The sequence below is a fragment of the Pimephales promelas genome, chromosome 16 (assembly GCF_988280905.1).
Source record: "Pimephales promelas chromosome 16, fPimPro1.hap1.1, whole genome shotgun sequence".
NCBI lineage: Eukaryota > Metazoa > Chordata > Actinopteri > Cypriniformes > Leuciscidae > Pimephales > Pimephales promelas.
Window position 1 is genome coordinate 1,041,156 of NC_142784.1, and position 13,003 is coordinate 1,054,158.

The 13,003-nt window shown below is 49.2% G+C and overlaps 1 protein-coding gene across 2 annotated transcripts in view; it reads left to right on the forward strand.

Annotated features, from left to right (window-relative positions):
* Nucleotides 1-13,003, forward strand: part of LOC120464473 (schwannomin-interacting protein 1-like) — a 192,895-nt gene that overhangs the window by 141,380 nt on the left and 38,512 nt on the right. Inside the window, exon 1 of one of the 2 annotated variants that reach the window (XM_089120829.1) lies at nt 9,984-10,257. The exons of the other annotated variant lie outside the window; for it this stretch is intronic. Coding sequence (XP_088976955.1) covers nt 10,252-10,257 — 6 coding nt within the window. The 5' untranslated portion in view covers nt 9,984-10,251. Of the gene's footprint in view, nt 1-9,983; nt 10,258-13,003 lie in introns of those variants that run through there. 2 annotated transcript variants of the gene reach the window in all.

The window sequence follows — 13,003 nt, forward strand, 5'->3', positions numbered from 1 at the left end:
CGTCTCAGAGTCTGATGTAGCGGGTCAGTTTCCTCAAGTGTCTCAGAGTCTGATGTAGCGGGTCAGTTTCCTCAAGCGTCTCAGAGTCTGATGTAGCAAGTCAGTTTCCTCAAGCGTCTCAGAGTCTGATGTAGCGGGTCAGTTTCCTCAAGCGTCTCAGAGTCTGATGAAGCGGGTCAGTTTCCTCAAGCTTCTCAGAGTCGGATGTAGCGGGTCAGTTTCCTCAAGTGTATCAGAGTCGGATGTAGCGGGTCTGTTTCCTCAAGCTTCTCAGAGTCTGATGTAGCGGGTCAGTTTCCTCAAGCTTCTCAGAGTCTGATGTAGCGGGTCTGTTTCCTCAAGCTTCTCAGAGTCTGATGTAGCGGGTCAGTTTCCTCAAGCTTCTCAGAGTCTGATGTAGCGGGTCAGTTTCCTCAAGCTTCTCAGAGTCTGATGTAGCGGGTCTGTTTCCTCAAGCTTCTCAGAGTCTGATGTAGCGGGTCTGTTTCCTCAAGCTTCTCAGAGTCTGATGTAGCGGGTCAGTTTCCTCAAGAGTCTCAGATTCTGATGTAGCGGGTCTGTTTCCTCAAGCTTCTCAGAGTCTGATGTAGCGGGTCAGTTTCCTCAAGCTTCTCAGAGTCTGATGTAGCGGGTCAGTTTCCTCAAGTGTCTCAGAGTCTGATGAAGCGGGTCAGTTTCCTCAAGCGTCTCAGAGTCGGATGTAGCGGGTCAGTTTCCTCAAGTGTCTCAGAGTCTGATGTAGCGGGTCAGTTTCCTCAAGTGTCTCAGAGTCTGATGAAGCGGGTCAGTTTCCTCAAGCTTCTCAGAGTCGGATGTAGCGGGTCAGTTTCCTCAAGCGTCTCAGAGTCGGATGTAGCGGGTCAGTTTCCTCAAGCTTCTCAGAGTCTGATGTAGCGGGTCAGTTTCCTCAAGTGTCTCAGAGTCTGATGAAGCGGGTCAGTTTCCTCAAGCTTCTCAGAGTCGGATGTAGCGGGTCAGTTTCCTCAAGCGTCTCAGAGTCGGATGTAGCGGGTCAGTTCCCTATCGAGGGAACTCAACACTGCGTCGATAAAATCGACTCTTTGGGGACGCTCCCTAAGCGTGCGCCTCTGAAGTATGAATGAAACTAATCCAATCCTGATTGGTGTTGCGTCGTGACGTAACATGTGACGGCATACCCGGAAGTATAAAAGTGACGCTGTCACAACACACACTAGCTTTCGCTCTTCAGCAAGCGCTTTATGTTGAAACTGTCTGTCTTATTTGGTGTTGTTTGTCTTATTATTGAAAGAAAGTATGGCCAGTGAACAATTCAAGAGGTGTGTGCATCCCTGCCCTCGTTTCATCACGGGTGGGGACGCACACTCTCTATGTGTGTATTGTTTGGGAGTGCAGCACGCACGGGCAGCTCTCGAGGGGGCTGCTTGTGAAATGTGTGAGGCTTTGCCTATTAGAGTGCTGCGCTCCCGGCTGGCGTGCTTTGACGAGCACGGTCAGGCTCGCGTTCCCCAGGGTTCCGGTCCCGCATATGTCGAGGCGATGCGGCGACTGAGATCCTGGGGTTCGCAGCGGGATCTGGCGGAGGAGAGTGAGAATGCTGAGGCATTTTCTCGCTCGCCATCGGCTGGTCCCGCAGCCTCTGAGAGTGGTGTGGGAGCCCGCGCTGCGGTTTCTCCTACCCGCGATCAGGTCCCGGTGCTTGAGCTGTCTACTTCTGAGGAAGGGGACGTGCTCAGCATCGATGCGGACGACCGTGATCTCAGCACGCCATCACGCGGCCTGGGTTATGAGGAGCTGGTGGAGGTTGTGACACGCGCTGTGGCCAGACTAAACATCAGCTGGCCACAACATGAGCAGGAAACGCAAGTCACCAGTAAAATGGACGAGCGTTACCTGCAGCGCAGGTCACAGCCTCACCGCCGGGGTCTGCCGTTTTTCCCTGATCTCCATAAAGAGATCTCGAGAACGTGGGAAAGACCGCATTCGTCCCGTATTTCGAGTCCCAATGTAATAGATTACAGCAATGTTATGGGGGCTCGAGATATGGGATATGGGAAGATGCCGAAGGTGGAGGAGGCTTTAGCGAGCTATCTCTCTCCCGAATCGGCGTCTTCCCTAAAGACCCCGGTGTTGCCTAGTAAGCCCTGCAGAGAGACATCTGCATTGGTGGGCAGGGCTTACATGGCGGCGGGTCGGGCTGGTTCGTGTCTGCACTCAATGGCGATTTTGCAGGCATACCAGGCCGACCTCCTGAAAGATTTGGATGAGGGGGAGGGGCCTACTCCTGAAGATGTCGCGGAGTTGAGGAAGGCCGCAGATTTGTCTCTCCGGGCCACTAGGGAAGCGGCCAGCGCTATTGGCCGCTCTATGGCGGCCATGGTGGCCACGGAGAGGCATCTGTGGCTGAACTTATCCGGTATTAAAGAAAAGGATAGGTCCTTCCTGCTGGATGCGCCGCTTTCGGCTTCTGGCCTGTTCGGCGACGCCGTTAATTCGGTTGTCGACAGGTTTCAGGAGTCGAGAAAACAATCTGCGGCGTTCCAGCAGTACCTCCCCCGGAAAGCGAAGGCCAAATCTAGTAGGGGGGGGCAAAGCAATCAGCCCCAGCCATCAGCCAGCTCCTCCCACAGGGCAGAGCAGAAGGAGAGCGTTTCCTCTAGAGCCCCCCCTCCGGGGTCTTGGCAACAGAGGAAACGCTCCCAAAAACCGAAGTCCTCCAGCCAGAGGGGCGACCTGAGGGACGTCATTCAGGCTAAGAGGACTTCGGAAAAGAGGTCCTAGCCAAGGCAGGACTTCAGAGGGCTGCCCCCTCCGCAGTGAGACAACCGAGGTTGTTCTCACAACGGGGCCCTCTAGGAAAAGATGCAGGTCCGCCGTTAACAGCGCTTCGGGCCGCATCAATTTCCAGCGAAAAGACACCAGAGGCCAGCCTCGAGAGGCTGGTACCCTTAGCAGATTTTGTAGAGGGATGGTATCATCTTCCCAACATATCTCCATGGGTCCTGCAGATAATACGAGTTGGGTACAGACTGCAGTTCGCGCACCGCCCCCCCAAGTTCTCTGGGGTGGTGCTCACTGCGGTGGTCCCAGAGCAGGCTCAGGTGTTGGAACAAGAAGTACAGACTCTGCTGTCGAAAGGAGCCATAGAACGTGTTCTTCCGGTAGACAGGGAGTCCGGGTATTACAGCCGGTACTTTATAGTTCCAAAGAAGGATGGGGGGTTAAGGCCAATTTTGGATCTCAGGGTGTTGAACCGGTCTCTGAGAAGGTTCAAATTCAGAATGTTGACCATTCCAACAATCGTGAGTCAAATCAGATCCGAGGACTGGTTTGTCACGATAGATCTGAAAGACGCCTATTTTCACATCTCCATCCTTCCTTGTCACAGGAGGTACCTGAGGTTCGCTTTCGGGGGCGAAGCATACCAATATCGGGTTCTTCCGTTCGGCCTAGCACTCTCTCCCCGCACATTTACCAAGTGTATGGACGTGGCCCTTGCTCCACTGAGACTTCAGGGGATTCGCGTATTGAATTATCTCGACGACTGGCTTATTTTGGCCCAGTCTCGGGAGATGGCAGTTCGGCATCGAGATGTCGTTCTTGGCCATATTCAAAAATTGGGGTTAAGACTCAATTTGAAGAAGAGTGTGCTAGAACCGTCCCAGGGCACGACCTTTTTGGGAGTCGTGTGGAACTCGATTACAATGCAGGCACGTATGTCTCCCGCACGTATCGAGTCAATTCTGGCGATGGTGTCCAGGGTGAGGCTAGGTCAGGCCGTCACTGTGAAACACTTTCAAAGGATGCTGGGCCTCATGGCAGCGGCATCCAACATTATTCCTCTGGGCCTCCTTCACATGAGGCCCCTCCAGTGGTGGTTGAAGACCAAGGGGTTCTCACCCAAAGGAAATCCGTTCCGTATGATCAGAGTAACGCGCAAGTGCCTTCAGTCTCTGCAAATATGGAAGAAGCCTTGGTTCCTATCCCAAGGGCCAGTGTTGGGGGTGTCATGTCGCCGGGAAACCGTTTCGACAGACGCCTCCCTTACGGGCTGGGGCGCGGTCATGGACGGCCGCTTTACCAGGGGTCTGTGGCAGGACCATCATCGCACTTGGCATATAAATTGCCTGGAGATGATGGCGGTATTCAAGGCTTTGAGGAGCTTCCTCCCAGACATCGAGGGTCGCCACGTCCTTATACGGACAGACAATACGTCAGTGGTGGCCTATCTGAACCGACAGGGGGGACTCAGATCGCGCCCTCTGTGCAAACTGGCGCATCAGATTATCCTTTGGTCCCAGGGAAAGATATTGTCAATAAGGGCAATGTATATCCCAGGGGTTCAGAATCGGGGAGCAGACATCCTGTCGAGGCAGGGGCTGAGGCCCGGGGAATGGAGACTTCATCCGGATGTGGTGAAGTCGATATGGGAGAGGTTCGGACCGATGGAAGTGGATCTGTTTGCGTCTCGAGAGACGTCCCACTGTCCACTTTGGTTCTCCCTCTCACATCCAGCCCCACTGGGGTTGGATGCCATGGTACAGGCTTGGCCGAGGCTTCGCCTGTATGCTTTCCCCCCGATCGCTCTGCTCCCAGGGGTCCTGGAGAGGGTCCGTCAAGAGGGCATCAGTCTACTTCTGGTTGCCCCGAGATGGCCGACACGAGTATGGTTCTCGGATATAATATCACTCCTCATAGCTCCGCCATGGCCGATTCCTCTGAGGAGGGATCTATTGTCTCAGGCGGAGGGCACAATCTTCCACCCTCGCCCAGAGTTGTGGAAGCTGTGGGTCTGGCCTCTGAGGGGGTTCAGTACCTAAATGCTGGCTTATCAGCTGAGGTGGTTGAAACCATACTTAGCTCTAGGGCCCCATCTACCAGGAGATTATATGGCCTCAAGTGGAAGGTGTTTCACACTTGGTGTGGAGAACGAAGGTTGGATCCAGTAAACTGCCCAGTGGCTTCAGTTCTGGAATTCCTTCAGGATCGTTTCTCTGCGGGTCTCTCCCCGTCCACTCTTAAGGTGTACGTGGCTGCCGTTTCGGCTTTCCACGCGCCAGTAGATGGTGGACCTCTGGGGAGGCACCAGTTGGTCATTAGGTTTCTCCGTGGTGCTTGGAGGATGAGGCCGGCGATCAGGTCCAGGGTGCCTGCCTGGGATCTGGCAATAGTTCTGGAAGGGTTGTCCCTCGCTCCCTTCGAACCTTTAGAGTCGGCTTCGCCTAAGGACTTAACGTTGAAAATGGTCTTTCTCTTAGCGATTACCTCTCTTAAGAGGGTGGGAGATCTCCAGGCCCTGGCGGTAACGCCAGCTTGCTTGGAGTTTGCCCCTGGCAAAGTAAAGGCCTTTTTGCACCCGAGTCCGGGCTACGTGCCTAAAGTTCCTTCGAGTACGGCTCGCTCTGTAGTCCTTCAGGCATTCCATCCTCCACCTCATGTGTCGGCGGGAGAAGAGAGGCTTCACTTGCTCTGCCCCGTCAGAGCTTTGAGTGTATACTTGGAAAAGTCTGCTTCTTGGAGAAGATCTGACCAGTTGTTAGTATGCTTTGGGTCACCTAAGAGGGGGCTCCCGGCGACCAAACAAACTATAAGTAACTGGATTGTCCAGGCTATTACTGAGGCTTACAAGGTGCGTGGGGTTCCTTCACCTTTGGCCTTAAGGGCTCACTCGACTAGAGGCATGGCTTCCTCTAGGGCCCTTCTGTCGGGAGTACCTCTGCAGGAGATTTGTGAGGCAGCCGGCTGGGCTACCCCGCATACTTTCATCAGGTTTTACAGTCTCAGCCTTCCCAGTACGCCCGGTGCACACGTACTCGGCCCTTGCTGAGTGCCTAATCAGTTTCACTCTGGGGCGGGTCTGTTCGGTGCGTGGCCTAGTGGGTACTCGTTCCCCAAAGAGTCGATTTTATCGACGCAGTGTTGAGTTCCCTCGATAGGGAACGTCTCGGGTTATGACTATAACCCTTGTTCCCTGAGAAGGGAAGGAGACACTGCGTCGTGTTGCCACGCCCCCCTTTTCAGACCCTTGAGCGTCTTGCTTCATCGCGAGGCTAGTGTGTGTTGTGACAGCGTCACTTTTATACTTCCGGGTATGCCGTCACATGTTACGTCACGACGCAACACCAATCAGGATTGGATTAGTTTCATTCATACTTCAGAGGCGCACGCTTAGGGAGCGTCCCCAAAGAGTCGATTTTATCGACGCAGTGTCTCGTTCCCTTCTCAGGGAACAAGGGTTATAGTCATAACCCGAGACGTTTCCTCAAGCTTCTCAGAGTCGGATGTAGCGGGTCAGTTTCCTCAAGCGTCTCAGAGTCGGATGTAGCGGGTCAGTTTCCTCAAGCTTCTCAGAGTCGGATGTAGCGGGTCAGTTTCCTCAAGTGTCTCAGAGTCTGATGAAGCGGGTCAGTTTCCTCAAGCTTCTCAGAGTCTGATGAAGCGGGTCAGTTTCCTCAAGCGTCTCAGAGTCTGATGTAGCGGGTCAGTTTCCTCAAGCGTCTCAGAGTCTGATGTAGCGGGTCAGTTTCCTCAAGTGTCTCAGAGTCGGATGTAGCGGGTCAGTTTCCTCAAGTGTCTCAGAGTCGGATGTAGCGGGTCAGTTTCCTCAAGTGTCTCAGAGTCTGATGTAGCGGGTCAGTTTCCTCAAGCGTCTCAGAGTCTGATGTAGCGGGTCAGTTTCCTCAAGCGTCTCAGAGTCTGATGTAGCGGGTCAGTTTCCTCAAGCGTCTCAGAGTCTGATGTAGCGGGTCAGTTTCCTAGAGCGTCTCAGAGTCTGATGTAGCGGGTCAGTTTCCTCAAGCGTCTCAGATTCTGATGAAGCGGGTCAGTTTCCTCAAGCTTCTCAGAGTCTGATGAAGCGGGTCAGTTTCCTCAAGCTTCTCAGAGTCTGATGTAGCGGGTCAGTTTCCTCAAGCGTCTCAGAGTCTGATGAAGCGGGTCAGTTTCCTCAAGCTTCTCAGAGTCGGATGTAGCGGGTCAGTTTCCTCAAGTGTATCAGAGTCGGATGTAGCGGGTCAGTTTCCTCAAGAGTCTCAGATTCTGATGTAGCGGGTCTGTTTCCTCAAGCTTCTCAGAGTCTGATGTAGCGGGTCAGTTTCCTCAAGCTTCTCAGAGTCTGATGTAGCGGGTCAGTTTCCTCAAGTGTCTCAGAGTCTGATGAAGCGGGTCAGTTTCCTCAAGCGTCTCAGAGTCGGATGTAGCGGGTCAGTTTCCTCAAGTGTCTCAGAGTCTGATGTAGCGGGTCAGTTTCCTCAAGTGTCTCAGAGTCAGATGTAGCGGGTCAGTTTCCTCAAGCGTCTCAGAGTCTGATGTAGCAGGTCAGTTTCCTTAAGCGTCTCAGAGTCTGATGTAGAAGGTCTGTTTCCTCAAGCGTCTCAGAGTCTGATGTAGCGGGTCAGTTTCCTCAAGCGTCTCAGAGTCTGATTTAGCCGGGTCAGTTTCCTCAAGCTTCTCAGAGTCTGATGTAGCGGGTCTGTTTCCTCAAGTGTCTCAGAGTCTGATGTAGCGGGTCAGTTTCCTCAAGAGTCTCAGAGTCTGATGTAGCGGGTCAGTTTCCTCAAGCTTCTCAGAGTCTGATGTAGCGGGTCAGTTTCCTCAAGCGTCTCAGAGTCTGATTTAGCAGGTCAGTTTCCTCAAGTGTCTCAGAGTCTGATGTAGCGGGTCAGTGTCCTGAAGCGTCTCAGATTCTGATGTAGCGGGTCAGTTTCCTCAAGCATCTCAGAGTCTGATGTAGCGGGTCAGTTTCCTCAAGCGTCTCAGAGTCTGATGTAGCGGGTCAGTTTCCTCAAGTGTCTCAGAGTCGGATGTAGCGGGTCAGTTTCCTCAAGAGTCTCAGATTCTGATGTAGCGGGTCAGTTTCCTCAAGCGTCTCAGAGTCTGATGTAGCGGGTCAGTTTCCTCAAGTGTCTCAGAGTCTGATTTAGCGGGTCAGTTTCCTCAAGCGTCTCAGAGTCTGATTTAGCAGGTCAGTTTCCTCAAGCATCTCAGAGTCTGATGTAGCGGGTCAGTTTCCTCAAGCGTCTCAGAGTCTGATGTAGCGGGTCAGTTTCCTCAAGCGTCTCAGAGTCTGATGTAGCGGGTCAGTTTCCTCAAGTGTCTCAGAGTCGGATGTAGCGGGTCAGTTTCCTCAAGAGTCTCAGATTCTGATGTAGCGGGTCAGTTTCCTCAAGCGTCTCAGAGTCTGATGTAGCGGGTCAGTTTCCTCAAGTGTCTCAGAGTCTGATTTAGCGGGTCAGTTTCCTCAAGCGTCTCAGAGTCTGATTTAGCAGGTCAGTTTCCTCAAGCGTCTCAGAGTCTGATGTAGCGGGTCAGTTTCCTCAAGCGTCTCAGAGTCTGATGTAGCGGGTCAGTTTCCTCAAGCGTCTCAGATTCTGATGTAGCGGGTCAGTTTCCTCAAGTGTCTCAGAGTCTGATTTAGCGGGTCAGTTTCCTCAAGCTTCTCAGAGTCGGATGTAGCGGGTCAGTTTCCTCAAGCGTCTCAGAGTCTGATGTAGCGGGTCAGTTTCCTCAAGCGTCTCAGAGTCTGATGTAGCGGGTCTGTTTCCTCAAGTGTCTCAGAGTCTGATGTAGCGGGTCAGTTTCCTCAAGCTTCTCAGATTCTGATGTAACGGATCAGTTTCCTCAAGCGTTTCAGAGATGTGGCTGCATTCTCCTGGATTTAGTGTTTCAGCTTCTTCTGTTCCTTTATGTACTCCCGTGAACTCGATGATGGTGAGAGCAGATCTCTGTGCGGATCATCCGGCTGCTGTCAGAGACCTTGTGCATATAAAACTCTCACTGGATTATAACAATTAAAGGCAAAAGGAACGTTTGGAAATGTAAATTGATATTTCAAACTGACACACAGCAAAAATATAAATAACTGGCTTAAAACTATCTCCTCCGGTGAAAATACTAACATGCCTATGAACCTGCTGTGAGACTTCAGCGTAAATGCCCTCTGCTGTAATTGGCTGCTGTAAGACTTCAGTGTAAACGCCCACTGCTGTGATTGGCTGCTGTGAGACTTCAGCGTAAACGGCCACTGCTGTGATTGGCTGCTGTGAGACTTCAGTGTAAACACCCACTGCTGTGAGACTTCAGCGTAAACGGCCACTGCTGTGATTGGCTGCTGTGAGACTTCAGCGTAAACGCCCACTCCTGTGATTGGCTACTGTGAGACTTCAGAGTAAACGCCCACTGCTGTAATTGGCTGCTGTGAGACTTCAGCGTAAACGCCCACTCCTGTGATTGGCTACTGTGAGACTTCAGAGTAAACGCCCACTGCTGTAATTGGCTGCTGTGAGACTTCAGCGTAAACGCCCACTCCTGTGATTGGCTGCTGTGAGACTTCAGCGTAAACGCCCACTCCTGTGATTGGCTGCTGTGAGACTTGAGTGTAAACGCCCACTCCTGTGATTGGCTACATTTTTACTATTACAGCTATCAAGATTAATGAAAGGTGAGAAGTGTTGATTATAGTTATATTAAGTGATCTCATCATTGCAACGCAATTTCTTCTCAGATCCTGTCTAGCCTTGGTTTCAATAAAAGCTGTTTTTGGAATAACAAGGAAGTTTTAGTTTTGCAATGTACAGGATATGTTTTTAGTATAACTAACTCTTAGCTGTCAAAAGATCAAGGAAAATTTGAATTCTCAGTTTATGACTCCTTTAATAACATATAGCCTATAGGAGACATGACATCCTTTGGAGGGGATCATTTTTGGGCATTAGGCTAATGCGGCCACATCAGAATAGGCACAGCATGTGTTGCTATTGTAGTCGAGTATGGGATGTTTGGACATTATGGAAAAATTTACGATTTTTGGACAGTGAGAAGTGAGAACAACATATTTGTGCAATGTATTAGTGAGCAGTGTTTTGAATGGACATAAAGCATAGGTCCCCGCACTGATTTGGGGCATCACATTGCATTGTTGGGTAACAGGCGAATAAACGAGCATAGAGCGAGTGTAGGGAGTTTAGCGTTTGTAGCGTTTTGTGGCATGCAGCGCTAGCGCGCCCCTACTCACTCATTCACGCACGCACTCGGAGCGCGTCACAGATGCTGTCTATCTAGGCAGCTCAGTAGGAGTTGAGACAGCTCCTCAGAGGGAGGGTTATCTCTGCTGTCTGGACGCTGGAGGAGAGGAGAGCCGCCGGGGTGTTGTGTGTGTTCGGCGGAGATCCGCCATGACTTACACCGCGGACGGTCTCCGCTCTCGCGCGTCTGGAGCTGTAACCTCGAGCCTGAGAAACATGTCCTGAGACTGGAGAACAGCCGGCAGAGAACATGACAGTAAGTTATGTGTGTTAAAGCGACTGGTCGAAAGGGATTCACCTCAGCTCTTTGGTGATTTCACTGGAATATGAAGAAGAATATAGAGTTTGAGCTCGTTCCTGTGAGTGAAGTGGACATTGCGCTCGCCCCTGTGAGATGTGTGTAATGCTGGACTGGTGTTGTGCTGCTGGGATGTTTAATGGGAGGGTGTGAGGACTGTTTTAGAAACATGACATCATTTCAGACTGACTGAGATCGTTTAAACATTTCCTTTTAAATATGAGCAGACGGAGCGCTTCTTTAATGCCGATGAGATTTAATGGGCGTTTGAAGAGCACTAGTGTTATTAATATCGATATCACTGTCATTAAATTAAACACGCGAACATCTCGCGCTTCGGGTGTGCATGATATATGAGTATAATGAATTACATCATTGCATTGACATCATTAGAGAACTGAATGACTACTGTAAAATGGGCTGAATTTTGTACTGTGTGTGTCTGTCTGTCTGTCTGTCTGTCTCTCTCTGTATGTGTAATACCACAGCTGTTTCTAAGACATTTATGTCCAATCACTTTAAAAAATCACTTAATGTAAATAAGAGAATAAAACACAATGAACAGGGAGCGCGCGCTGCATGACGGGCGACGGCATTAGAGAGATTATACATAAAGGCCGGTGTCTCGTGAGATTAAAGCTCTGATCTCGACAAATCACGCGAGGACTCAAAATATCTTCAGTTTCGATGTAGGAGCGTTTATTTTAAAGCGTCATAATGGCCAGATTTTGATATATATATATATATATATATATAGCTTATATTATATGTAGGCTAAATCCCATGATATTGTTCAACATTTATGTTTGATTCATTCAGAGGCTTGATGTGTTCATATTTGATATAGGCCTACATTATGTATTAAATTATATTCTTTATGTATCATATATATATATATATATATATATATATATATATATATATATATATAATTCAATATATCTATTTATGTAGTGACCTAGTCGATAGTTACATGGGAGTTCTGAGTTCTGATTGTTGACACCTTTACTAACATTGGTTACATGTACTTACCATTTTAATAACAGTAAATTATGCATAATTACATGCAACTAACTCTAAATTAAACCTTCATCCTAACCTTATAGTAAGTAGGCCTACATGTTAATTAATATTACTCAGGACTTATTTGTATAATTGCACTGCAACAAGGACACCTTAAAATAAAGTGTAACCCTTGTTTTCTTGAACATTTTGTTTTAAACCATCTTAAATAATACAAACACATGCAAATGGTCAATGGTGTTTATATAAAACAGCCATTCTGAAATCAACCATAGTATCCACACAGCCATCCACTTCTATTTCTCTATTCACGCACATGTAGTACTCCACACATGTGTGGCATGATGTGAGCCGGTGTTATGGCTGCTCAGTGATGAGGGTTCAGCCACGGTGTGTGTGTGTGTGTGTGTTGTTGAATAGAGTACATACTGTATCCATTCATAACTTCAGTGCTGAAATCCACTAGCTGTGTATATTGTATTTTCCAGTTGTTATGTTGTACTATATATGTGTAGTAATGCTCCACAAAGCTGTTGTCCTTCAAATTCATCATTACCGTTCTGGAGGAGTTTATTCTTGAGCGTTTGGCACTGTCAACCCTACACATGCGGTACAGGTGAAGGAACACACAAAGGCTGCTCAGGAAGTGTGTGTGTCTGTATCAGGAGTCCAGCTCAGGAAGTGTGTGTGTCTGTATCAGGAGTCCAGCTCAGGAAGTGTGTGTCTCGTGTGTGTTTCTGTACCAGGAGTGTCCAGCTCAGGAAGTGTGTGTTTCTGTACCAGGAGTGTCCAGCTCAGGAAGTGTGTGTTTCTGTACCAGGAGTCCAGCTCAGGAAGTGTGTGTCTCGTGTGTGTTTCTGTACCAGGAGAGTCCAGCTCAGGAAGTGTGTGTTTCTGTACCAGGAGTGTCCAGCTCAGGAAGTGTGTGTCTCGTGTGTGTTTCTGTACCAGGAGAGTCCAGCTCAGGAAGGAAGTCCCATGTGGCGTCAGATGTTTTTGTGTGTTTGCTTTCAGAGGCCAAACTCAGTCCTTACCAAACTTAAAGACTGTTTCCCTTTGCCAATTCCGAGTGAAACTGGTTTATTTGATTTATTGACATGACTGTTTATGTACTATAAAATCAAACAACAGTAACAGCGCCCTCTAGCTCTTGACATGATTCAGATTTGGCATGTGTCCTCAGATACCCTGAAATGGTGCGATCTGGAGATCTCAACCAGTCGAGAGCTGAACGAACACCTTATTGAGAACACAACCGGCATTGTGCCCTTATATGATGTTTGTAAATAATACAGTATTATATCACTATTTAATAACATATTTTAACAGTAAATTAACTCGGCATGTTACGCCTTTATGAGCTGATGCAGTTGTCTCAAGTTATTTACATTTTTCACAAGTACATTTGTAGAATTCAATTCACACATGATATTTGTAATTTAATTTGTTGTTATTTTAGCGGTTTTAGCTGATGTGCAATGTGACGCACTTTGCATGTGTGTGTTATCTTACGTTTAAACGTATGGCACTTTTAATCCAAAGTAATTCAAGATACAAATTTGATCAGTTTTTGCTTTCCCTGGGAATCAAACCCATGACCTTGACCTTTCTAGCGCCATGCTCTACAGTTTGAGTGACAGGAAGGCTTCATTAAATCACTAACTTCATTCAAACTAACTTC